The sequence below is a fragment of the Ahaetulla prasina genome, chromosome 1 (genome assembly GCF_028640845.1).
Source record: "Ahaetulla prasina isolate Xishuangbanna chromosome 1, ASM2864084v1, whole genome shotgun sequence".
NCBI classification, from domain to species: domain Eukaryota; kingdom Metazoa; phylum Chordata; class Lepidosauria; order Squamata; family Colubridae; genus Ahaetulla; species Ahaetulla prasina.
The window spans coordinates 133,486,746-133,513,100 of record NC_080539.1 but is presented as its reverse complement, the minus strand read 5'-3'; the positions used below and the strand labels follow the sequence as shown (position 1 = coordinate 133,513,100).

The window sequence follows — 26,355 nt, the reverse complement described above, 5'->3', positions numbered from 1 at the left end:
CTGCAATCAAAACAATCTATTCTATTTTCTTATATAATTAATGACCAAGAGACCATTCTCAGTAGGGGAAGATGGAAGGGAGCCTCTTCTTGCTAACATTTCACAAAGGCTTTTATAGCCCATATTTCCTTTCTCTACTGCCTGCAAGCATTTTATAGGCACATCTGCCTAAATACATAAGGTGGCTCAATAAATTCGGTCGTCCACCACTCTTGGGTGCCTCTGCTCTGGTAGCAACATGTTCTCTGAATGACTCAGGAGTTAGCACCGCTGAATCCGGAGGGATTTCACTCCTGGAGGTTTAACCCGAGGTTAGTGTTGTTTTGTTTAGTGACCAAGCAGGCAAAATGTCCCATTAACAGAGGCACCCGTGCGTTCTCCGGGCTACTTAAAAACGGTGACGCGCCCACCAGAACACGAGTGTTTCTTCAGTGTCACCAAGTTAGAGGAGAAAAAGAGACCCGCGGGAGCCAGGGAAGAAGACAAGAGACTCCTTCATGGCGATTCTTACCCTCTTTGGGGCTGGGTTGAGAGTCGGACAGTAAAAGCGGAGTACGGTCCTCCTCCTCTTCTGCCTCTTCTGGCTTCGGAATCTGCATGTCGCTTGGCTCCGGATTCCAAAAGAACCCCACTGGCCGGTCTCCCGGGCTAGAAAAGCAAAGATCAAGGAACCGGCACGTGATCTGCGGCACGTGACCCGGAGCGGGCACAAAATACGACTCATCTCAAGATTCAGCCCCGCTGACCGGCTTTTTCTTCCTGCTCCGCTTCTCGTACTCGGCCATCTTTAGTATTGGCAGTCTTCTTCTGCTTGACAAAAGGAAAGGTGTTGTTGGGGGTGGGGGAGGAGGGGAGTTTGCGGAGCCCGCATTCGGCCTTTGAAACTGCGAAGGCTGTCCATACCTTCAATGCTAACAAATACGACGAGAGAGAGAGAGAGAGAGAGAGACTTGCTCCGTAATGCCAGCAGATGGCGGCACCTGTCCCTGACTGCTAGAAATGAAATACTTAATTGAAAAAAGATTTGTTTTGTTTTGCAAAATAGAAGATCCTGTTATGGACTTGGATATACTTTGTATTTTACTGGAGTCTGTCTAGTCCAAAGGCAATTTTTCATTTATGGCAGCCCAGATGGTACTTTAGAATAGAATAGAATATCCTATGGCATCTCAGGACCCCTCCACAAATGGATATCTGCTTTTCTGTCTAACAGACAACAAGTGGTCAAAATTGGCAATGCTCTATCAAATCCTGTTCCTGTCAAGAGTGGCGTTCCTCAAGGCAGCGTTCTTGGACCAACACTCTTTATACTATACATTAATGATCTTTGTGACCATATCTCAAGTAATTGTGTTCTCTTTGCTGATGATGTCAAACTATTTAACATCACAGACAATACTTCTATCATTCAAAACGACCTTGATCATCTAACCGCTTGGTCTAAAAATTGGCAGCTCCAAATTTCAACCAGCAAATGCTCAGTCTTACATATAGGAAAAAAGAACCCAAAAACTAAGTACATACTAGATGGACATTACCTTACAGACGACCCCCATCCCATTAAAGACCTTGGAGTTTTCATGTCAAATGATCTAAGTGCCAAAGCCCACTGCAACTACATAGCAAAAAAAGCTCTAAGAGTTGTAAACCTAATTTTGTGTAGCTTCTTTTCCAAAAACACCACACTACTAACCAGAGCATATAAAACATTTGCTAGACCAATTCTAGAATACGGCTCGCCCGTTTGGAACCCTCACCACATCTCTGACATCAATACAATTGAACGTGTCCAGAAATATTTTACAAGAAGAGTTCTCCATTCCTCTGAAAACAATAGAATACCCTATCCCACCAGACTCGAAATCCTAGGCTTAGAAAACTTGGAACTTCGCCTTCAACAAGACCTGAGCTTAACTCACAGAATCATCTATTGTGATGTCCTTCCTGTTAAAGACTACTTCAGCTTTAATTGCAATAATGCTAGAGCAACTAATAGATTTAAACTTAATGTCAACCGCTTTAATCTAGATTGCAGAAAATATGACTTCTGTAACAGAATCATCAGTGCTTGGAATACTTTACCTGACTCTGTGGTCTCTTCCCATAATCCTAAAAGCTTTATCCAAAAACTTTCTACTATTGACCTCACCCCATTCTTAAGAGGACCGTAAGGGGCGTGCATAAGCGCACAAACGTGCCTACCGTTCCTGTCCTATTGTTTTTCTTTTCTTCTTTCTATATATATGCTTATACCTCCTTATATTTACTCATATATGTTTATATACTATATAATCTTTTGTATGATTCCTACATATATTGTTGTGACAAAATAAAATAAATAAATAAATAAAAAAGAATAGAATAGAATAGAATAGAATAGAATAGAATAGAATAGATTTTTTTACTGGCCAAGTGTGATTGGACACACAAGGAATTTGTCTTGGTGCATATGCTCTCAGTGTGCATAAAAGAAAAGATACGTTCATCAAGGTACAACATTTACAACACAATTGATGGTCAATATATCAATATAAACCATAAATCATTTAAAGTTTGTGTATGAAACAGGATATCCTACAGATCGCGCTCTCTCTCTCTCTCTCTCCTATCTATAGAATATCTTATTTCTAACATATTTACTAAAGACATATGGTGCAGAAATCATAATCATAGAAAAGTTTATTCTACTCTACATGACAATAAGCATTTGCTAGAATAACTACTTTTCCACAAACACCATTTTTGCATTACACTTTTTGTTTAGAGATCTATTTAAAAGATTTATATAGCTGTCAATAGTGGCTCCCAAGCCAAAATTAAAAGACAACATTAAATGAGATAAATCGCTATCCTTGCACCAATTCTTTCGATTACTGTGCTAGTCAAAAACAGAATAGTAAAAGAAGAAATAATACGCAGATTTGCAAAAGAAAAATCATACTGGCAAGTCTGATCCGTAGTTAAACTGTTAAAATTAGAGGAGCATACCATTCTGAGATAAAGTATCAAGGCAGCTAACCACCGTAGAGGAAGACTTTTCATCTTTTTCCATTGTTTTTTTGCAGAAATAGTTCTGCCAAAATACAAATTGATTCCTGCACTATAAATATTATAAAACGTCCTGTTCTAATGAAGCACACAAAGACCTTATCTTTCCAGACAGAAGATCACATGGAATATTTGTAATTATTTACCAGGCAGTCAGGACAATGTGACAGTGTTGGTGCAGAAAGATAAGTTCAAATCCTTCCAGTTACGTTACGGTTTACTAGGTGCCTTTGAGACAGTCCCTTTTTTTACTGAAGAAATGCAAAGAATGATAAACATTATGACAAGACAGTGGAAATCTTTACCTTTTATGTAATAAAAAATTGGAAAAATATTTCAGGTGCAATACAAGGTGTTGTATTTTTAAAATCCTTAGTGAAGGAATGGGAATTGATGGCTCAACAGATGTTATCTAAACTACAATATTCAACGTTCTTCATAAATTAGATTATTATTTTTTTGCCAGAGGTGTAATTCTGTAATTATTAAAAGGCTAAAAACAGGAATCTTATCACTAACTTTGTGACACATGACTAATTTTTAATGAGCTTTCTCTATTAAAATAATCCTGCCTAGTAATTAAATCTGTAGAAAGGCTTTATAGCATAGAAAAATGCTTTCCTATGTTGACTCCAATATTATCTTCCCAGTCTTATTCCCATAGATGCAGGGTCTTCTTTTCGGATCAATGAATGCCATCTTGTATGATCAAATGCAGCATCTGGGCCATGTCTATATTTTAGACATATGGCTATTGGTTGCAACAGAAAACTGACTCACCAGCTAGCTTATCACCTTGACCTATGTTGCTTTGGTCTATGTTCAGCTCAACACCATCCTGACAGGCAGGCATTATCCAGTTGCACCACTGGGAGGAGCAGATCTCACCACCATGTTGATCCCAACATGTGAAATATATTTGTTCCAGAATTAAGTTTAGCCCTTATTCTCTTGACTTTTAGGAAAAGTCTCAAGATCTGTCAAGAACAGTATGTTGATGATTGTCAGCATTCTTAAATGGGGTTGCACTTCTCCATTTGAACAGGTGTACAGCTTGGGGTCTTCCTGAACTTGTAACTACTGCTTGACTAAACAGGTGGCAGGGATGACCAGGAGGATCTTTGCACAGGTTCATCTTGTGTGCCAGTTGCCCTCTTTTCTTGAACAGGAGGTCATTCAGATCAATCATGCCTTGGTGAACTTATAATCGTAACATGCTGTCTATGGGAGTGTCGTAAGAGGCCCTTTGCTGCTATGTGAGCTGTATTTGTAGCTGCTGGCTTCTGGGTGCAATTCGAGGTGTTGGTTATCACTTTTAAAGCCTTTCAATTTGGCATAGGGGTTGGTTATCTGAGGAACCATCTATCTCCAATTGTTCCAGATCAACTAAATTAAACATTGTCACTGTATGGGACCAAGAAAGTATGTCTTTTCTGTTACTGCCCCTCCCTTCTGTATTCACATTCCCTCAGAGATGAATGTACCATCCATTCTCCTTAAAAAAATCTTTAAAAAAATACCTAAAGAGTGCAGCTGAACAGTCCCAATAAGGACCATGGAGTTTGAGGCTAGATGCATGTTTTTTTTTCTTTGCTCTTTGTTTAAAAAAATAATTAGGCCAATACATAAATAGATAAATAGCTTACTTAAATAGATAAGCAAAACATATTGCATACATTGAATTTGGGATGTCTGAAATGAGCATAGCAGTAAAATTTAGATTAAAACATTCCCCCGCCCTTTGTCTCTTTCTGGAACATTACATCAACTTTCAAGTGTTATTCAGATGCAGAAGTTCCAAACAGCTTATCTGTATGTTCCTGCAAAGTAGGAATCCTAGAACAACTCATTTTCATAAATAAGAAGTCATTCTCTTCATCAACATGGACATATTAATGATTTACCAGTAAGCAAATCAGTCAGAAACTAATTCTGTTGTAGTGCAAAGTTAAGTTGTGGGCCATCTGAAATTTATTTATTATAATAAACCAGGGGTGAAATCCAGCAGGTTCTGACAGGTTCTGGAGAACCGGTAGCAGAAATTTTGGGTAGTTCGGAGAACCGGCAAATACCACCTCTGGCTGGCCCCAATGGGGTGGGAATGGAGATTTTGCAATATCCTTCCCCCAGGAGTGGGGAGGGAATGGGGATTTTGTAGTATCCTTCCCCTGCCATGCCCACCAAGCCATGTCCACAGAACCAATAGTAAAAAAAATTGGATTTCACCACTGTAATAAACCTACTTGTCTATATGACTTTCATATAAGCACCATCATACATGGATTACTTGCTATCTATTCCACAGGAAACTATGACCCACCTTCAATCATAGTCCTTCCATGTTTTAGACAGTGTCATCATTGATTGGCATCCACCATAAAACTTTTTTTATGCAGAGCGTGAAGAGTATTCCAAATCTTGACAGATAATTCGTATTCAAATAGAGGACCACCTGCCACATAATACTTCAGACCATAATTGTTAAGCTTTAGGACTACTGGAACAAAAGTTGCCTACCCATCACAAATATAGAAAGATTGAAAACAAAACAAAAAATGACCTGTTATTATAAATCAAGTCCAATAAGAAGAGGGTATCTGAAAAGAATACAATTCCAGAATTGGAAATAACAGAATGGAGGCTAGCAGATCAACCTTGATGTCTTACAACCTGCAACAACAATACCTTTGCACCTCATTAAACAATATCACCTATCCCAAGTAGTTGGGAAGGACTCAACAGGGTGGATAAAAATGTCAAATTCAATATAAACATCTGCTTGATTGTGCAACAAACCATAATAAAGAACAAAGAACTAGAGCTATGTTTTAAAATCTAATCAGCTTTACCTCTCAGATCCTATTTACCTAGATCCATATTCCAAATAAACTGAAGATTAGCTAGCAACTTCAGCAAGGCAGGTCGCAGCCTGTTGCAAACCAGCTAAGCGGGAACATCCCTCTGTGCTGGAGTCTCTTATTTCTATTTCTGACTCAACCCATCAGACCTCCTCTTCTAGCAATCCAGGTTCTTCCCCCCTAATTTGGTGGGCTTGCCCTGGACCGCTTAAAAACTTCAATTTCTTTCAGTTGACAGACCTACGCAGCGAGAGAACGCGCATCTTGGACCAGAAAACCCCGTAAAAACCCCGCCGGCCCTACCTTCTCTCCAGCTCCCATTCCCCGGCCTTTCCAGTTGGAGGGTGGGAAAGGCTGGTGGGAACGAAGGCCCGTCCTCATTTCGGCAGGAGCCTCCGAGTGGAATAGGAGGGGCGGAGGAAGAGGAGAGCCGTGCTTTTGGAGAAGGCGCTACCCCAATTTCGACACAAGGAGCTGCTTTCACTTCTCGAATTAGCGCGGTTTAGCCCGAAAAGGCAGGGAGGCGCCGCGAGTGGAGGGAGAGCACCGTTGTCTCCGGTTCGGCTGCCCGGTTCCCCAGAAGGAAGATGCGGCTCTTAATGGAAGTTGTTCCCGCTACCCGGAGGAGCTCATGGCTGTTTCCCATCCTCCGTTCCATTTGGGGCTTCGTGATAGCTTCATCGCTTGTTAACGCTGGGTAGGGGGAAAAAAAAAGAGGGGGTGGGGGTTAGTGGACAAGAAAGGGAATTATGGAGGGAGGGGAGAAATTGGGGAAGAGCATGTTTTGGGGGAATTATGTTCTCCACGGGAGGCCTAAATTTGCATTTTGCTAATCTAGTGCAAAAATGCAGAGTGTTAGAAGTTGCCCAAACAACTATTTTCTGGATGCAGATGATGCAGGCATGAATTGACGCCTGGGGAAAGATATTTAACAGAGACATTATTTTTTTTTTTATTATTGGAGGAAAACTTCCTTATGCTTCTATATCTTTATCTCAGTATATCTCAGAGATTCAGGTCTTTGTTGCTTAAGTTTTAATCATTTCCTAACCTAGAACTATATAAGGATGCAAAAACAAGTTTTTTCCTATATATAGTACAATCTACCTCTGCTTTCATTTTGCCCCCACCGTCCAAGAAACACTTTAAGAATTTAAAATGGCATGAGAGATGAGAGAAAGACACAATTTTTGATGAGTTGCCTTAGCTTCCTCAAGGTTGTACTTTATATAGGTAGCAATAGTAACTTATAATATTATGCATTTTAATAACAATTGTCAGTAAGTATCAAGACTATTTCTTTTTGTGATTTATAGACCTACATACCTAGTGGCAGTTCCTAAAATAATCCGACCTGGAGCAAATCTAACTATTGGAGTTCGGCTGTTGAAGGAAAGCCCTTCAAGCATTACAATACAAGCACAAGTACTCTTGGCAAATAAATCCATATTACAAGGAGAAGCAGTCTTTCAAAGAGGTAAGATGGTTGCCTTGGCTTGGAATGAATGCAATGAGATTTAGTCAGTTAATTTATTTATTAAATTTACATGTCATCTGTCTCACTAACCAAGGTGACTCAAAGTTTCTTTGTGTCAGTAATTAGCTTCTATGATTACAGTACAATCCTAAACATGCTTATTCAATTCTCACCGTATTCCAACTGTTTTACTCGTGCTTAGCATGGCAGACAAAGATGGCACTTGGATGGGGTCTTGTTGAAATAACTGTGGATAGCAATTTGAGTTCAAAATGTTTATAAATGCTCTAGGTATGTGGGCATAATCTATATGGGATTACATATATTATTATTTGCTGAGCTATTAGCAGTTTATATATACCGTATATACTCGAGTATAAGCCGACCCGAATATAAGCCGAGGCACCTAATTTTACCACAAAAAACTGGGAAAAACTATTGACTCGAGTATAAGCCGAGGGTGGGAAATGAGGCAGCTACTGGTCAATGTAAAAAATAAAGATAGAGCCAAGTAAAATAACATGAATATTTATTTGAACGAAAAACATTTCCCTACATTTCTTGTGGGCAGAAGGTGGACCCCTATGTTTCCTTGAAAACACCTCCCAATATTTATTAGAGTGACTTCTCTCCCCAGAAGAAAGGTGCGAGCGCTGTTTAACAATCCCGTCAGCTAAATCCTATCGAGTCAAAGGGCCAGTCAATGGGGCTAGGATGAATTCTGGGTCACCAGGGACCCTTTTTGTGCCGTTCCCCAACCAGGGCGGGCCAAGCAGCCGCTCTTTTAGCGGCTCTGGAATGGATGTTGAGGTAACCCGAAGAGGCAGCCTCTTTTCAACTCCCCCGCCCCTTTTTTTTAAACGCGTCCTGCCGGGCGGCGACAGGGACGCGGACACCAAAAGCGGCGCCCCGTTCTTCTCCGCTTTTATTTTATTTTAGTATTCAATCGGCAGCAGAGGCTCGAGCCTTCTGGGCGCCGGGAAAAGGAGCCGAGGAGCTGCAGCAACGTTGCAAGAGAGCCGAAAAGAGGGGTGGGGGAGAAGCAAAAGAAGAAGAAGCAGCAAGCTTTCCAGCCGACTTGTGTGGCGCGAGAATCCGATCCACCGCCTCCTTCCCCGGCCGACAGGGCTGAACTGCCAGCTGCACCACCACTTCCCAAAACAGATTTCCAGACTTGGAAGCAGCCCGCCACGAAAGGAGGAGGAGGAGGAGGAAGCGGCGGCGCGGCTGCTCCTGCTGCTGTTCGCTCTCCGCCCCTTCCAGCGCCTTGGCGCAGGCGAGAGAGCAGAGAAAGGAACCGCGCCGTCCGACCGGCTGTGTGTGTGTTTGTGGTGGGGTCTCGTCCCAGCCACCCACCACTCGCTCCCTTTCCCTCTTGGGCGTGGGCTGATCTTAGAAGCCGCGCTGTCGGCGGGGCCGTCGCCTCCTCCTCTTCCTCCACGCTCGCTCCTCTTGCCGCCCCTCAACCCCCATCCCCACCCTCTCCAGCGTGAAGGTCACCTCCTCCTCTTCCAGGCGGCGGCTCAGCGGGCGCCACAGCCGGCAGCTCCGCTTCCTCCCACCTTCCTCCTTGCTAAAGGGCCAAAGTCGGCTCCCCGCCCGCGGGACCCGAGCCAAGCAGTCGCAGTCAGCGAGCGGTGAAAGCGACATGCCGGCGCCGCCCGCTTTCACCGTTCGGCTGGACTGCGACCGCTTGGCTCGGGTCGCAGTAACTCCGCCAGGCTGTGCGCGAAGAAACCATTTAAAAGCCCGCCAGGGCTTTCTTCTCCTCCGTGCTTCAGAAGTTGGGCTTTTAAATGGTTTCTTGGCGGCACAGCCTGGCGGAGTTACTGCGGACCGAGCAAGCGGTCCCAGTCAGCGAGCGGTGAAAGCGGAGCGGCGCTCGGCATGTCGCTTTCACCGTTCGGCTGGACTGCGACCGGCTTGGCTCGGGCCCGCAGTAACTCCCGCCAGGCTGTGCCGCGAAGAAACCATTTAAAAGCCCAACTTCTGAAGCACGGAGGGAGAAGAAAGAAAGCCCTGGCGGGGCTTTTAAATGGTTTCTTCGCGGCACAGCCTGGCGGGAGTTACTGCGGACCCGAGCAAGCGGTCCCAGTCCAGCGAACGGTGAAAGCGACATGCCGGCGCGCTCCGCTTTCACCGTTCGGCTGGACTGCGACGCTTGGCTCGGTCGCAGTAACTCCGCCAGGCTGTGCGCGAAGAAACCATTTAAAAGCCCAACTTCTGAAGCACGGAGGAAGAAAGAAAGCCTGGCGGGGCTTTTAAATGGTTTCTTCGCGGCACAGCCTGGCGGAGTTACTGCGGACCGAGCAAGCGGTCCCAGTCCAGCGAGCGGTGAAAGCGGAGCGGCGCTCGGCATGTCGCTTTCACCGTTCGGCTGGACTGCGACCGGCTTGGCTCAGGTCCGCGCGGCGAACTGCTCAGCCTTGGGCAAATCCCGCCGGACGATCTCGCCGCCTCTTTGGCGTCTCCTGTGCGGGGTTCCCGAAGTACATCAAGACGTAGACTCGAGTATAAGCCGAGGGGGCGCTTTTCAGCACAAAAAACGTGCTGAAAAACTCGGCTTATACTCGAGTATATACGGTAATTAGGTTTTGAATTCTGAAGGAAGAGAAAACTATACATCATCTTTGCCTCCTTCCTTGATTCATTGCATAAGGAATCATTGCCATTAATATAACATCTACCTGTGATTCTTTGAGCCTAATATCACAAAACATCTGAAATAAAGTCAAAATATGTTTTTGCATGATCGTTCAATAAGTCCCCAATTAAAATAATTTATATAGGGTTATCATCTCTCCCGTGAGGTCAGGGCAGTGTGCCCAGGATCAGTTTTTATCCTAATGAAAATTCCCCTTGCCCAACTGATTATTCTTAAAACAAGTCAAGAATAAATGTGTATGTGTAGTTAAGTAGAGATGTATGAACACAGTTTCTTCTCTGTTGTTGCTGCAATCAACATATAATAAATGGCTAATGGTAGAAATGGTTTTATAAAGCTATTTCCTTCCCCTCCACCTTCCCTTCCTTCTTCCTCCCCCCCCCCATGCATTTCAGTGAGAGCAGATCAGATATTATATTTTCCAATAATACCTCTTTTAAAAGAAATACGGCTTGATTAGTATGCAGTTGATATTTTCAAAGAATTAAATGGAGGGATGAATGTTATTAAAGATAAAGCTGCTGTTCTTCTACTGATTGATTTACACAAAGGAAGAGTGTTTAACTTTCAAAAGCATTGGCAGCAAAATCTTTTGCTAATAATCTGTGCCTCTTCTATCAACATATTGTTTTTCACAAATTAAGTATGAGGGGGGTGTTGTATTGCATTTCCTCAATAGAAGAAGAAATGTAATGTTTTTACAACAAGAACACAACTTTTGAGGCAAGATTTATGACCTCTTGGCAACAAATGAATAGTAGCTCTGTGAGTTATTTTCAAATAAGTCAGTCATTCGAACACATTTTGAAAATAGTATTAATAGCAACTTCTTTTCCAAACCCATAGCAAAGAATGGTAGCTTTGCAACATATGGGAGTTTCCATATACAAAGGAAATTCCTGGAAACAGATCAAGTTGAAAAAAATCAGTGTGTCCAATTGGTATATAAAATTGTCTTAGGCTCTTTCCCATTTGTTTCTAACGCACCTTGGCAACTTCATTTTTCTGTTGGGTCTCCCTTGTTAAAGATGAAGTTGTACTGGGTGCCTTTTGAGAAATTGATCCCACGTGTAAAAATCTGATCTGACCAATGATTAGTGAAGCAGGTTTTATAATGAAAAGTTTTATTTAAGAAAATCACAGGTTGTTAACAACACAGGTCGTCCCCAATTAACAATGGAAATTGGAACTGGAATTTCTGTCACTGTGCAATATGGTTATAAAGTGCAACATCATATAACATCACTTAGCAATGACAAATCAGAAGTCCCTGTTGCACCTTCACGTACCCTCCTGCACTAGGCAGCAGTCACTTACTGCTGATTAAGCTACTTGTGAGCTGCCTGGGACATGCAACTTCCTGCTGGCTTACCAATGGACTTTGCTTATTGGAAGTCAGCAAGAAATTGTACAGAAGTTGACTTGCTGACTTCCAAGTGCGGGAGGGTACGTGAAGGTCATGAGTTGTTGGTGTGATGCAAGTGTACCGGTGGGGGTGAGGGCGACTGCTGAAGAATGTGGGAGACTTACCAATGACATTTAACTCTTCTTACTGTGTTCCTCATTGACTTTGCTTGTGCTGCAATTTGGAGAACTGGTCGTGAGGACCACTCATTCAACATGTTGTAACCTTGAATGGTGGCTGAACGAATAATGATTAACCTGTATAGAAGAAGGCACACTTTGCATGTAGCTAACTATACACTGCAAAGAAGATAGAGGGCAAGTACTCTGTGCAGCTTTACCTGGGAGCAAAGACAGAAGGAAATGAACTAAGATTAGCAATTTCCTAAACAAAGAACAGGTACAGTGATAGATAAAGAGGGGCTAGAGTAATTCATTAATTCTTTATCTGCATTCTACTGTCACTTTTGGTCCATATGCAATGAGGTAGTTTGAAGAATCAGTATCCAGATACAAATTATGCAAGAGGGGTATGCTGTTAACAAAAGCCCTGCACCTTTGCAGTGTGTTAACATCACGTGCATTTAAAAAGGAATTGGGGCTTCAGCTCCCATCTTGCAGATTTTAAATCATTCCATGGATGCATGAGCTATAGGTCTCCAAATTCACACTTTAAATGTAAGTACTGAGAAGTAAGTAAGTATTTGGAAAGCTACTCAGGCAGGATCCTCCCTGATTCACTGAAGTATAAGGAGGAATAAAGTACAATCATTGCAAGATTCTGTTATTACAGCTTATGTCGGTAAAATATAGTTCTAGCGTTCCTTTGAAGTTGATATTTCTGGGCTGGTCTAAATAGTGAGCTAACATCTAGCCACTGGGTTTTGTATCAGCAGTAGTCCAGCCAAGCAGTGATTAAGGCATTAATTACTATTTCCAGGGCACTCTGAAAGTAAGTATGGCTGTAATAGACACTAGTATATCAGTCAAAATTGGGAAAAGACCTTTCTAGTTTACACAAAATTACCAGTGAATCCTGATTGGCCCTTTGCTTTTCTCCTCCAGGCTTGATTCTTGCTACAAGGTTGTTACAGAAAAAAAATCGAGAAAATAATATCTTGTATAGCACCTTGTGCCCATAGAGGAAAGACAAGATATAAGTTTAATTAGCAGTTATCATATTGTATATACAAGAAAGCCATGGATTATTTTTGAGCTATCATATGTCAAATTAGATACGGCTCATAGAACTTTCAGATGGCAAAAGAGGATTAATATCTAAAAAGCATTTTTAATAAAACCCTAAAGATTTTTGCAAGGCAAATAATTTAAGAGGAAAAAAAATCTATGATATAATTCTATTCTATTGTATTCCATTCCTTGTTGGCAATGCACTCATTGATTTATGGGTATATTATATAACCCAGATAAATTAAATTTATCTGAACCCTAAAACTGGTATACAGGTTTTATTAATGAATTGCTAAATTATTTTGTCATTTCTCTTCACATAGATTAAATTTCAGTTCCCTTCAATTTTTAATGACTAGGATACAGCTCCAATTTTTTAATATGGTTTGTTCTGCAACAATAAAAATTGGCTGCTACAGATATAATGGTTAGATTCATACACCACACTAAATCATAATCTCCTTAATAACTATCTTGGCTTATTAGTGACTAAATCACAATACAGCCAAGAAGTGCCACAATCTGTAAACCAAAGTTAAGCAAAATATGGCCCAGCCAGGTATGAGAACCAGATTACTGGTTTCATCAACTCATTTAGGAAGAAAAACATTTTCTATATTATCTATAACACATTCAAAAAATGAAAGTAAATGTCAAGTGGTAAGAATGATTTGCATCATCCAACAAAGAATTGATATAATTGCTTTTTGCCTCAGTGAAGGAAGAAATTATCATGCTGAACAAGGAAGTTAGGAAAAAATTCAAGCAAATCCCTAAAAAATTGAGACAAGCAGTGATAATAAAATATTGGAAAAAATATCTGTGCAAGTCTGTTTGTGTAAGAATATAACCTGGCTGAAACTGTACATCAGGTTAGAATTTGCTGATGAATGCTAAGTTGTAAAAGTAGTGCAGCAAAGATTATATTTAGCCATCTGAGCCTCCAATTATAATATAAACATTGCTTTAAAACTCACTTGTTATACCCTGCCAGATGACACATTAATTTCCAGGGCTGGTCCTAGGAAAATTTAAAGACATAATCCCAGAAGAATGATTCTTGAGTACATTCTTGAGTACAATTTTGCATTAGCTAATCAGTATAAATGTAACAGTTCCAATGCTTCTGTGTTGTTGATTAAAACAAAAGCTAACAAATAATGCACCTTCTCAAATTGGTGTAATAATTAAGTTTTGTAATACGCACAGAAGCAAATATTGGCATCCAATACAGGAGTTCTTATTCACATTTCTCAGATTCAAATGGTATCACCTAGATGATAAAAGTTTTCTGATATATTGAACCCAGTTTCTCCTTTAGAAAAAATGACATTTATAAGTGCCAAATTTTGATTATGAATTCAGTAGCATCTGACCAGTGTTGAGGTTTAGGCTGGATCTTATTCTCCTCAGTTAAGGACTCCATAGGCCAATTGTTGGGTTCAGATATTATTCAAACCATGGAAGATGATAGGGTTGTAGTGATACAATTTAGACCAAATGGGTTCCTCATTTCAAAATGTTAGTTTCAGATAGATAGATATATATGGGTTCCTCATTTCAAAATGTTAGTTTCAGATAGATAGATATCTATCTATCTGAAACTAATATTTTGAAATGAGGAACCCATTTGGTCATATATATATAAAAATAAATCTATATATTCTCTTCTTTTAATATTGATTCACAGAACAATCTTTGCCTTCAAATTTGCAATTGAAAGCCTTTAGTGGATTATATATATTGTTAGATTTACATTGTGCCTTTTGTTCAGGAGTTCCATGTAGCATACATAACACTCTATCCTCCCATTTTTTCTCTCTCACAACACATTGGGAGGTAGGCTGGCTTGAGGGGGGGAAAATTGCCTAAAGTTCCAATGAGCTTCTGTGACTGACTTGGGTCTTTCTCTATCCTGCCAGTCCAACATCTTAACCATTGCACCACTTTAGCTTCTACAAAATATGGAATAAGTGCTGAGGAAATACATTGGGCAGAAATTTATTTTTACTACCAGAAACAGCTTTATTTATTTATTTATTTATTTGATTTGATTTTTATACCGCCCTTCTCCCGAAGGACTCAGGGCGGTGTACAGGCATAATAAAACCGACAATACAATATATAAGTTTAAAATACGATTTAAAAAACTTATTTTAAATTAGCCCAATGATTAAAATTTCCCATACTAAAAACCCCGTTTAAAATAAATAAATTTAAACATTAAAATCCCAATTTAAGCCAGCCCCGCGCGGATAAAAAGATGAGTCTTGAGTTCGCGACGAAATGTCCGAAGGTCGTGTATTTGGCGTAAACCCGGGGGAAGCTCGTTCCAGAGTGTGGGAGCTCCAGCAGAGTTCCAGCTTTCACACAACTGGCATTCCTCCCCCCCACCCCGAAATCAGCTGAATTTCAAAAGCCCATTTTTTTCAGTGAAAGATAGCTTTGTTGCTGTGTTGCTGGTGTTTAGTTATCTGGACCAGGGGTATTAGTTCTTTTTCACACCACTAGTAAAAAAGAAAACCCAGGAGCACCTGATCAAGAGGCAAACCTCTAGTGACAGAAAATTGGCCATGTTTCAGTTAGGTTTTTTTTCAGTCTCTCACATAAATCCATTAAATTCTTATGGAGGCCTATAGTTTCATGGAACAGGGCTTAATCCTGAGGCTGACATACTGTAACTTGCACAAAAATCTACCAGTGAATCACAATTGACACTTTGTTGACCCCTGATCCAAACTATTAAAAATTATTAAACTCTTTATCTAATTAATATAAGGTACCATGGGGTTTTTAAAAACCTATGGTATGACTTTTTATACTTTTTCATTTTGAAAACTCTATAGTACCTTATATAATGATTTTGTGCAATAAACAAATTAAACATACGGTATGTATGTTTAAATGTATGTATGTATCCGAATACTTTAGGATTAATTTGTTCTACTGATTTATATATTTTATTATTGTTAATTGTTATTTTTTTTTTATTTTTTATTTTTGGAGGATTTTGGTTTTGTAAGGAGGAAGTCAGAGTTAGAGAGGGAAAATTGGTATAATAGTTTTGGGAATTTTTTTAGCATATGTTTGTTTTATTTTTAACTATACCTTGTGTTTGTTCCGGGAAGTCAGGGGGGAGGGGTTTGTGAAGGGAGGGGATGGGGTTGGGGGAAAGGGGGGGAAATTTTTTGTAAAACTTTTTGAATAATAATAAAAAAAAAAAGAATTCCCTATTAAGTCATGTATATTTTCATCTTGGCTTTGACCTTTTATAGAATATGGCTTCTGTTATGCATATGTGTGCACATAGCTGTAGCCTGTTGGAGATAGGGGAATCTGCATGAGCGACTTACATTGAAAATAGGGTTAGATAGACAAGAAGCAGAAGATGAACACTGCAGGGTTTTTTTTCCTTGCTGTAGCCTCTGTCAGGGGAGTCAAACTCTTGTCGTCATGTTGTTGTCACATCACGTATCACACCTTTTTTCCAGGCGTGGGCAGCACATGCCGCATCCAGCTCACAGGCCACAAATTTGATAGCCCTGTTCTAGGTTATATTACATTTACAGTTTTATTATATCCCAGGTTAGCTCAATTGGTTACTCTCACCATCCAAACATTACCATAATTCAGTTTTTCTGTTTATTTTCAATGTTCTTTTGTATAGCAAAGCATTTTAAAGTTGAGTTTGATCGAACAGGAGTCATGAAGAGTGGGATGGATGGAGATAGTAAAGGGATGTGTCTATTCACACATTTGTGCTCATGGGAACTATGTTGATTAAACTATGCCACAGTATGATACATGAATTACACGAAGATAAAAGTTGACTTCAAATCCAATGGACTCTTTGTATCATTAAAAAGCTCTGGTTTTGAGCTTCATTATTGTTCCCTAAGCTAATAGTGCAGTTTGGTTGGTAAATACTTTGAATAACAGATAAAAAGAATTTAAGAATAAAATTTTAAAATAGAAGAAATACTAAATGCCTGTCATTAGAAATCTGTAGAAATTATGCAGTTAGTTCAAAGGAACCTTCAGTTCTGCTTTTGAAAATTTGTTTTTAAATTCTTGCCTTTTAGCCTCTCAATTTATTTTGAAAAGTAGAAGAATATTGTTTAAAACTACCGTATATACTCGAGTATAAGCCGAGTTTTTCAGCACGTTTTTTGTGCTGAAAAACGTCCCCTCGGCTTATACTCGGGTCTATACGGCTTATACTCGAGTTTTTTTTTTTTTTTAAGTCCCTCGGCTTATACTCGAGTATATACGGCTTATACTCGAGTTTTTTTTCTTTCTTTTTTTCACATTTTACCGGACGGCGCGGGGAAGCCCTGCCGGTGCAGTGAGAGGGCGGGGCGGGGGAGCCGCCAGCCTTCTCAGCTGAGGGAGGGAGGGTTTCCCCAACCGGTAGGTGCCTCATTTCCCACCCTCGGCTTATACTCGAGTCCCCAGTTTACCCCAGTTTTTGGGGTAAAATTGGGGACCTCGGCTTATACTCGGATCGGCTTATATTCGAGTATATACGGTATTCTGTTTTCTGAGAGGCAGGGCTTTGAGTAGTTTTCAGTGGAAATTAGATTAAAGGTAAGCAGTGTGATGTTTTTGGGCTGAATATTGCTATGACTTTAGGCTTTAGTTATCTTTAGTTATCTCATTGCCCTAAATTTTTTATTCCTTTAATTTTAAAAAAAGGGTGTGATAGTCTGAAAACTACTACTTATCAGAATGATTCCACTTTTCTCTGTGTATTATTCATATACTTCTCTGTGCATGTGTTTAACCTCACCCAAATGTGGTTGCTTATTCAATAACATACATATTGCTTTTGGATTTACATTATACTACCACAAATGGAACATGGTATTTTTTATATTTCCTTTAGACTTGAATAATATATCAAACACGTGAACATGAATTATTCTTTCAGCATATGGTAGTAAACTGGGACTAGCATAATTGCATGATATTAAGAAAGAACCAGAAACTTAGTACAAGTTCCTTGTCATAGTATGGACTCTACTTTTATGAGTAATGTCTGAGAAAGTTCCTTCCCGCAGGATGAATAGAAAATAGCTTCCTTAATTATTCTTTTCATGGTAGATCAGATAAGAGAGAGCCTGTTGTTAAAGTCTGTTCCCTTATTTTTTTTATAAGTGGTCCTTGATTTACGATTGAGCCTGGCAATTATGGTCGTAAGTCATGATGGTTGTAAAGCGACTCTACACGTGACCAGACCTATTTTTACTATCTTTTTTGCAGTGTTAAGTGAATTCAGCAATTGTAAATTGAATGCTGCGGTTGTTAAGCAAACACTAAGTTTTTAAGTGAGCCCACTATTAACTGGGTTGGATTTTTTCCATAAACTGGAAGTAAAGTCCAGATTTTCAGCAATGCCATCATAAATTTTACTCATGTGATCATGGGGCACTGTGAATGGCCATATATGCAGCCTGTTTGCCAAGCACCCATGACTGTTGGAGGGAGTGATATCAGAACTTTGAAAGTGGATTGTAAGTCTCTTGGGGGTCCTTTGTAAGTTCAAATGGTTGCTAGGTGACTGGTTGAAGTTCAGGGCTATCTGTATGTTCCTGCTTTGTAAAACCTAATTTTATTGTCTGGATATCTCATTGTTCAATATTTTTTAAAAACAATGTTGCTGGAGTCATGTTTAAATAAGCAATATAAAGAAGTCATGCTTGAATAGGGAGAATATCTGGCATATGGATGTGTGAAATCTTTTAATTTTTTTCCTATTCTTTTTTTTTTTTCAAATACAGATTCCTTTAAGACATTAGTCCTTCCATCTGTAAGTATTCTTAAAATATTAGAATATAAACCATATGTTTCCAGCATTGCTTTTATTTGCTTTTTCATTTGGCTAATTTGATTATATTTTATAGCTCCAAATTAGTAATCTGTATGTAGGTGTTATTTTGTTTCTTTAGATTAATAAATTAGAGTCCCCGCTCAGAAGAACCTGGGATTTCAATCTGAATGTATTAAATGCAATACTCATTTTATGGGCAAACAGCAATATGTAAATTTTAACAAATGTGTGCATTAATAACAGATGAGAAATATATGCAAAAATTTTAACTTGTATCCAAAACATTTTATTTCCTCCTAGCCTGGATGTATTAATTAAAGTCTGACTTCGGGCTTTGCTCTTATTTAATCTCAAACTGCAGACAGTTCTTTGCCTGATCTACAAACAAGGAGAAATTCACACAACCTAAAATCTATCTAGTGAAATACAGCAGGAACTTTGGTTTATCGTAAAGTAGCTTATTTGATCCATGAATCACAATTTGATATAACCAAAATATAAACTATTTACATGTTAAATACAGGGTGCAACTTATTATATGTTACATTAAAATTTATATTGGTTAAGAACCCAAAGTAGTCTTTTTTTAAAAGGTCAAAAGGTTTTCAGTTTCAGTAATACCTTGAATCTACTAATAATTAATAATTCCTGTTGACTTGGAATTGCAAATAGCAAATAGCTGCCTTCTGTGCCTTTTTTTCTTGGTCTTTGTTAAAATATTTAAGAAGTTACTAATGAAAGGAGATGCTTGAAAATGTAATTAAAAAAACTGGGAGGACAAGGACAATTAAAAGGGACTGAGAGAAGTTTTGGTCATAAGTCATTGCAGTCATCATTTGAGTTACATGATTAGACTCAATTTTATGAAAGCTTTTACAACGGTCATTAAGCAAGTCACCACAGTAGTTAAGCAAATCACATGATTGTTAAGTGAATCATATAGCCGTAAGTCTAAATCCAGTTTATCCAATGAGTGTTTTTTGCCAGAAAATAGCAAAAAAATAATAATCACAAAACATAATCCCATGACCGTGGGACGGTTGTAAATGTGAGCTGGCTACCATGTGGCCAAAATACGATCATGTGACTGTGGAGATGATGCAGTAGTTGTAACTTCAAGAACACGTTGTAAGTAACTGTTTTTGAGTCAATTATAGCTTTGAATGTTGGTTAAAGGATTGGTGATAAGTCGAGGATTGTTTGTATAGGGAAGAACACGGGGTGCCCCATCTAATTTTCCTCATTTATATTCCAGAATGTTTCGTTTCTGAACAAAATATTTGTATCTCCCTAATAAAGTAGAGTAGGAACAGCATAACTGATATGAGTCATATATGTTAATCAGTGGAAAACTAATGTTTCCAGTAACAAGTAGGAACTGAATAAACATTTCATGTTCTGCTTCTAAAACTTGTTTTCTAAGATTTTTTTTTTTTTACTTCTGTTCAATCAGGTCTGTTTCTCAAAAGCTGCCAGGACAAGTCCTTGCAGTCTTTTTGGCAAGGATTTTCAGAATTGATTTGCCATTCGTTTTCCTAGGGTTGAGAGAAAGTGACTAGGCATCCCAGCGAGCTTTGTGTCCAAGGCAGGACTAAAATTCAGTCTCCTGGTTTCTAGCTTTATGCTTTATGCTTTAATCGAACTGATTATTTTCCTAAGAATTTATACTGATACTAATGAAGTCTTGACATCTGAGTAAATTATATGTAGATATTTATATGGGGTTAAAGTTGAAATACAGATAGATCCTACATGCAAAGGCAAAATGTTACTGCTAAATTTGGGCAATAAGTTTGATTGTTTAGAAATAGATTAATTGAAAAAAATAGAGTATGAACCTGATGAGTTAAGTTGAGAGGAGAATTTTTTTAAAAAAATATACATTATGGTACAACATGCATGGCATTTGAAATACTGTATAGTGTTTCTATATCTAACAAGGTTGAGATGTTGAAGGTCATGCAGATATGCAAAGTAAGTCATGGGAAGCTCTCCAGAATGAGGGGAGTCATGGTGGCTTACCTTGGCCTGACCCAGCAGGTCTCCAGGCAACAACAGTGCCCTGTCAGCCATGCTGCGTAACAGGTGCCCTTCAGAAGAAAATGCCTGTTGGTTCTGGTGCCAGAACAACTAGGTAGCGCAGGTTTACTCTTAGACTCATAATCTTAATGTATATGATCTTTATGTATTTTGACTTCCAGTCATCTGTTTCCTGATGTCTCCAAGGATATGTAAGAATGACTAGAGCCAATTCTGCCTTATAGCTAAAATGCTTGGCTTAGGAACCAGGAGACTGTGAGTTTTAGTATCTCCTTAGGCTTGAAAGCCAGTTGGATGATTTTGGCCAGTCACACTCTCAGCCCAACCTACCTCCCAAGATTGTTATTGTGGGGAAAATAGGAGAGGAAGGAGCATTAGGTATGACAGCCATTATTTAAAAATAATAATAAAGCTGGAATTAAAAAGAAATCAAATAAATAAAACAATAGCAATGATGATGAAATGAGTTTTCTTCCTCAGCTCCCATTGGGCAGTACTGATGCCTTTTATGAGTTATTAGTGAATGGATATTCAAAAGAACAACTGCTGTTTTCTAACCGTACAATACTGCCATTTGCAAGCAAAAGTTTTTCAGTCTTCATCCAGACTGACAAGGCAATGTATAAACCAGGACAAGATGTGAAAATACGGGTTGTTACTCTGCATTCTGACCTCAAACCATATAATACCCCTGTAAATATATACATTCAGGTAAGCATAGATTTTAAATTATTTGGCAAAGAAGGGATTTCATGTGGAATATGTGAAAATTACTCTTGTGCACCAAGGTATAGCAGCAGGAAGGTGATTTCTTGTAAAAGACACCCTAAATAAATATGTATTTGTACATACTATAGAGTATAGATCAGTAGTGGGTTGCCCCTGGTTTGGACCGGTTCGCAAGAACTGGTAGTAAAACCGGCAGGAGGCTCCACCCACTGACCCGGACATCATCAGGCATGCGCAGAGTTCGCGCGAGCGAAGCAAGCGCATGGGCGCGGCCCCGTTACAAACCAGTAGTAAAGGTAAGTAGAACCCACCCCTGGTATAGATATTGTCACAATAGTCCAAATTATATGTTCTTCTGTGCTAAATTTATGTTTTAGAACAGAATTGATGTAAATTCAGGGTAAAATTTATTGCTATTTAGAAAAGAACTATAGTAAGGGAATGATGGGCAAGAGACTTTTGAAAAGCGTTCATTATTTATGTATTTGTTTAAAGCATTTGCCTGGCCACACAGTTCAAATAGCATGACTGGATGACATAAAAGACTCATTCTAAAATTATTCAGACTTCATTGCATTTATTCATGGATATATTTATGGGTAGAAAATACTTTATCATCAGAAAATGTGCCTCAGTGGCTTGATATGCAATGTACAGCAAGCTATAATATAGCTATTTGGTTTCAGTGAGTTGTGGTTAAACAAACCATAGCTAAGTAAGACATGAGAACTTGGTAACAGATGAGATTTTTCTTCAGAAATGAAATCTGCCCAAAACAAACAATTGCATTGAAGTTCTATAACAGGGGTTTCAAACCTGATTATATTGAGGGCCGCATCAGGGTTGTGTTTGACCTTTGGGGGGCATGGCCAGGGCGGCATGGCCAGCCCAATGTCACTCGTGTCGGCGCCTGTGGTGGCCTGAGTGCTCTGCCAACAAAAACAGCTCGGAAGGGCCGCTCCGTTTTCACTCGCAGAGAGTCGTAGCCAGAAACAGAGCTCAGGAGCCCATTTTTGCTGGCCGAGCATACTTTGTTGCCATGAACCTATTTTATATTACACTAAATTCTGTATTCTGAATATATACAGTAGTTTTACATATATTTTTGTAAGGATCCTCAGCGAAATTTGATTCAGCAATGGTTGACACAGAATGGAAAACTGGGCAAGATCACTAAGTGTTTCAAGTTATCCAAACATCCTCTCTTGGGGGATTGGTCTATAGAGGTTCAAGTAAATGTGAGTATAATTAAGATTTGTTTGTATTTAAGGTAGAAATGGGCAACCTTTTGATGACAAGTTTAATTTAAGGAGGAGTAAAATGCTGCAAAGTGGGTGGGGCTAGATCACACTTAGATTAAGCTCCAAGGACTCCAAAATTGACTCACAATTACAGTGTGTCTGCTTGTGATTTAAGAAGTGATGGTACACTTTTCACATTTTTATAATCTGAATGATTCATTAGATAGTAAATTTTAGGAACTTGGTTCTTACTTGTTGAAAATGAGAATATCATGAAAAAGTACTTTTAAAAATATATCTCAGCATGCATTTATTCTTAAATGGTCAAGATAATTTTGAACAAGGTTTTTCCTTTGATGCAGTAAACTAAAGGAATTCAACGTGCTTTTCATAGACTTCTATTTTTGCCTGTGTTTCCATAGGATCAAGCCTATTATCAATCATTTGCAGTAATGGAATATGGTAAGTGATAACCCTCTGTTCTTTAAAAATAGATGCTTATATTTTTTTTTTAGGGCAGAAGGTGAATAAATTTTTAAATTTAGGAAGGCAATGATTCTTCCACAAAACTGAAATCCAGAATATTATTTACCATTTAAAAAAAACATGAAAATTATAATACTCAGATTGCAAGACTGTTTAGCATAAAGTTTAATAACTTGAATCCTGACAGTAATTCTTAGAGTAAATAAAGTGAAATAACTGGATGGGACTTAAGTAATCATAATTAACTTCTACTTTGAACAAGGTCAGATCTAGCTTTGAGTATCTAGTTGTTTGTAAGGTTAAATTTATCTTTTACAGCTTGCAAAACCAAAAGTCATTCTGAGGTCTATCCATCCATCCATCCATTCATTCATTCAATGAAGTCTTCCTTGAATAATAAATATATAGTAGAGGAGTTTTCAAGCTTAATCTTTTAGTTGCTTTAGTTTTTCCATTATGTAACTTCAATTGTTGCTTTTGGATTTTTTCAGTGGCACCAAAGTTTGAAGTCTCTTTAACAACACCTACGTATTATTCTATGCAAAGTATGTTGAATGGCACTATCACAGCAAAGTAAGTAAAAAGTAAATATTATGGCATTGAAAGCTATATCTATGTTTTAGATATAAAAATTATGTGATGCTGGAGTAAATTATTCTATTTAGAATATTTCTGATTTGGAGGAAAGGTGGGGTGCAAGTAGGTAATTATTGTGTGGTAGCAGTCAAAAATATCCAGAATACGGATCAGTATATTGCATATACTTATGTATGACATATTATGGTGATTTTATTATAGTTTTATCTTAATTTAATATATTATCTCCTATATTGTAGTGTGTGTGTGTACCCATATTTGCTGATGCTTTATTTAAACTAAATTGGTATATCACTGATTGCATGATCTCTGTAGATGACATATGCTAAATAAATAAATAATAACTTGCTACTCAATGGAATGTGGGCAATGGTGTATTGGCTGGCACAGTATTTTATAGGTTAAGATTTTGACTTTGTACAGTGGCATGACTGGTGAGTATTATTCAGATTATTAAAAGAGAGAACTATCTGTGACACAGGTACAATTAGGACTCATAACTTAGTTTATACCTTCTGTATTTTACAACTACAGCTTATATAGAAGATTATAAATGTAATGTAATAGGAATAAATAAAAAGAGTATTAATGAACCGGTTAATTAAAAATAGTTCTATATTTGTGAAACTAAGATGAAGGAGAAGGGGAATGATATAATACAGGTAATCTGAATGGAAATGAACTGATTGCATCAAGTGAAATTGATGAATTCATGTAGGGAAGTGAAGGTATAGGTTTAACAATGAGTGAAAAGGACAACATGTATATCAGAAAACAGGAATTACTGTCTTTCAGGTTTTTTTTTTACTGCATATGAAAATAGGAATCCATATGTTGGTGATGGTTTCATATTATTATTCAGTGAATGAAATGATAGAAAAGCCAGAAATTAGTTTTTGTGAAAAATGATATAATTCTCTGAATGAACGTTTTCAAGGGGAGAATATTATTCTGATAGGCGATATGAATAGATGGCTAAGACAAGATGAATGAGTTATAGAAGATGTGATTGAGTTGCAAGAACAATGAGAATGGTGACTGCTTGGTGAGTATCAGCTAGGTATGTAGGAATGTGCAGCTAAAAAAATGTTTCATTTAGCTATTACATTTATATAGCTATTCATCTCATATTAAAGTTGCTCTAGGTTGCTTACAATAAAAACAGTATGACCTCAAAATATTAAAACAACTACAATTAAAAATCATCAACAATATTAATAGTAAGACAGAAGAGAACATTTATGTTAAAAATAATGCAGCAATCTCATCAAAACTCCGTCTCCTAGAGACCCCCAGATTTGCTGTCAGAGCTGTGTTTTAAGGGAATTCCGGAAAGATGTCATGGATGGGAGTCAGTCTTACCTCAGGGGGAACAATGTTCCACACGGCAAGTGGCATGACAGAAAAGGCCGGTCTTCTGGGTTCCTCCAGATGAATTTGTTTTGCAGATAGCACCTGGAACATACATCTTTCGCTGGACCTAATGGGAAGGGCAGATGTAATTGGGCAGAGGCGGTCCCTCAGATATCCTAGCACCGTGTGATGTGTGTTAGGAAAATATAGTAAATGATTGCAAGTTAACCATCAATGGTGACAAATTAGAGCAGGTATATTAAGCTGCACATTTTTTAAGTTCAAATGCTAGCAGCATTTGTTGTTGGGTAATATGTCTATTGGGAGGAATTAATGTTTGTCAAAATAAGTGAAAACAGATATACATCCTCCTGTACAGATTTGGGTATGACAGGAGAAAAATAAAAACTGACTGCTGTGAGAAGGGCATAGTTAAAGAGTGAAGTTGTTTGGTCATATGGAAAGGAAAGCATGATAATCAAATTGCAAAACAAATATATAGACAAAGACCGCTTTGATTGAAAAGATAAAAAGTTGTGATAAAAAGTTGTGATTGGATGCTGGTGAAGAGATGTTCAAATGGAAAAAGATGAGAGGAAAAAAGGAAACCATTGTTTTCAAAATAAACTGTCCAGGTTAATAAGTATATGATGGGTTATCATATGTTTTCAGTCTGTCTTTTGAAACTAACAATTTCCAACTGATACTTTTGGGTGCTTTGGGTATTCATTTCAGGTACGTATATGGAAAACCTATGAAAGGAAAGGTCACTATTGATTTCTTTTCATTGTTTCGAACACAGAACACAAAGATAACTAAAATAATGGAGGTGAGTCATACGCAGCTCTTGACAATATACTTGTTTCAGGAAAATTGTACATCATGGCCCACCCTCACTTAACATTTTCTAGTGGTTTTTCCTGTGGTCTTTCTATTTTCCTTGCTGTTTTCTGATCCAGAATAGCTTCTTCCTCTTCTTCATACTACTACTTTAAATCTTTATCAGAACAAATTAAAAAAAAACCTTTTTGCATTGTTTACTATTTCTTGCTTTTTTGTCTCAGAATTGACATATATCTAGATGCAGTGGCATTTCAGAGTTTTGGAATTAAGTTGGGTCAGAGACCATGTGCGATAACTTATTGGCAGGAGTTTTAAGAAAAAGCTTATATGAAGGATTAGGGTTAGGATTCTCTTTTCTTTATCTATTTTAGAAATACGATGTTTTATATTTATTTGCCTTGTAAAATCTGAGTTCTTTTACAACAAGATTTAAATTGTACTTGCTAAACCAAGTGCCTAGCCATTACTGCTATGGGTTATGCAAATCAGTTCAAAATCTAGATTTCTTACCCACTTGAGCCCTCTTAAAAGGAAACCCCCCCACCCCAAAAAGGAGTAATGTCTGTAGTAAATGTGGAGATTAACTAAAACCA

General features: G+C 38.4%; 2 protein-coding genes across 5 annotated transcripts in view; one reads left to right on the top strand and one right to left on the bottom strand.

The window, feature by feature from the left end:
• The window catches only part of SLC17A5 (solute carrier family 17 member 5), a 30,286-nt gene extending 23,956 nt beyond the window's left edge, over nt 1-6,330 (bottom strand). Inside the window, exons 1-2 of one of the 4 annotated variants that reach the window (XM_058176274.1) lie at nt 6,210-6,298; nt 512-807 (exon numbers count right to left, since the gene is read on the bottom strand). In XM_058176274.1, the coding sequence (XP_058032257.1) occupies nt 512-599 (88 nt within the window). In that variant the 5' untranslated portion in view covers nt 600-807; nt 6,210-6,298. Of the gene's footprint in view, nt 1-511; nt 808-3,194; nt 3,288-6,209 lie in introns of those variants that run through there. The other 3 variants (XM_058176298.1, XM_058176268.1, XM_058176288.1) reach the window with 3 other exon arrangements.
• A 140-nt stretch (nt 6,331-6,470) lies between these two features.
• Nucleotides 6,471-26,355, top strand: part of CD109 (CD109 molecule) — a 76,423-nt gene continuing 56,538 nt past the window's right edge. Inside the window, exons 1-8 of the mRNA XM_058176242.1 lie at nt 6,471-6,603; nt 7,223-7,383; nt 18,424-18,452; nt 20,994-21,224; nt 22,355-22,480; nt 22,906-22,945; nt 23,461-23,542; nt 25,655-25,748. Of these exons, the coding sequence (XP_058032225.1) occupies nt 6,494-6,603; nt 7,223-7,383; nt 18,424-18,452; nt 20,994-21,224; nt 22,355-22,480; nt 22,906-22,945; nt 23,461-23,542; nt 25,655-25,748 (873 nt within the window). The 5' untranslated portion in view covers nt 6,471-6,493. The remainder of the gene's footprint in view (nt 6,604-7,222; nt 7,384-18,423; nt 18,453-20,993; nt 21,225-22,354; nt 22,481-22,905; nt 22,946-23,460; nt 23,543-25,654; nt 25,749-26,355) is intronic.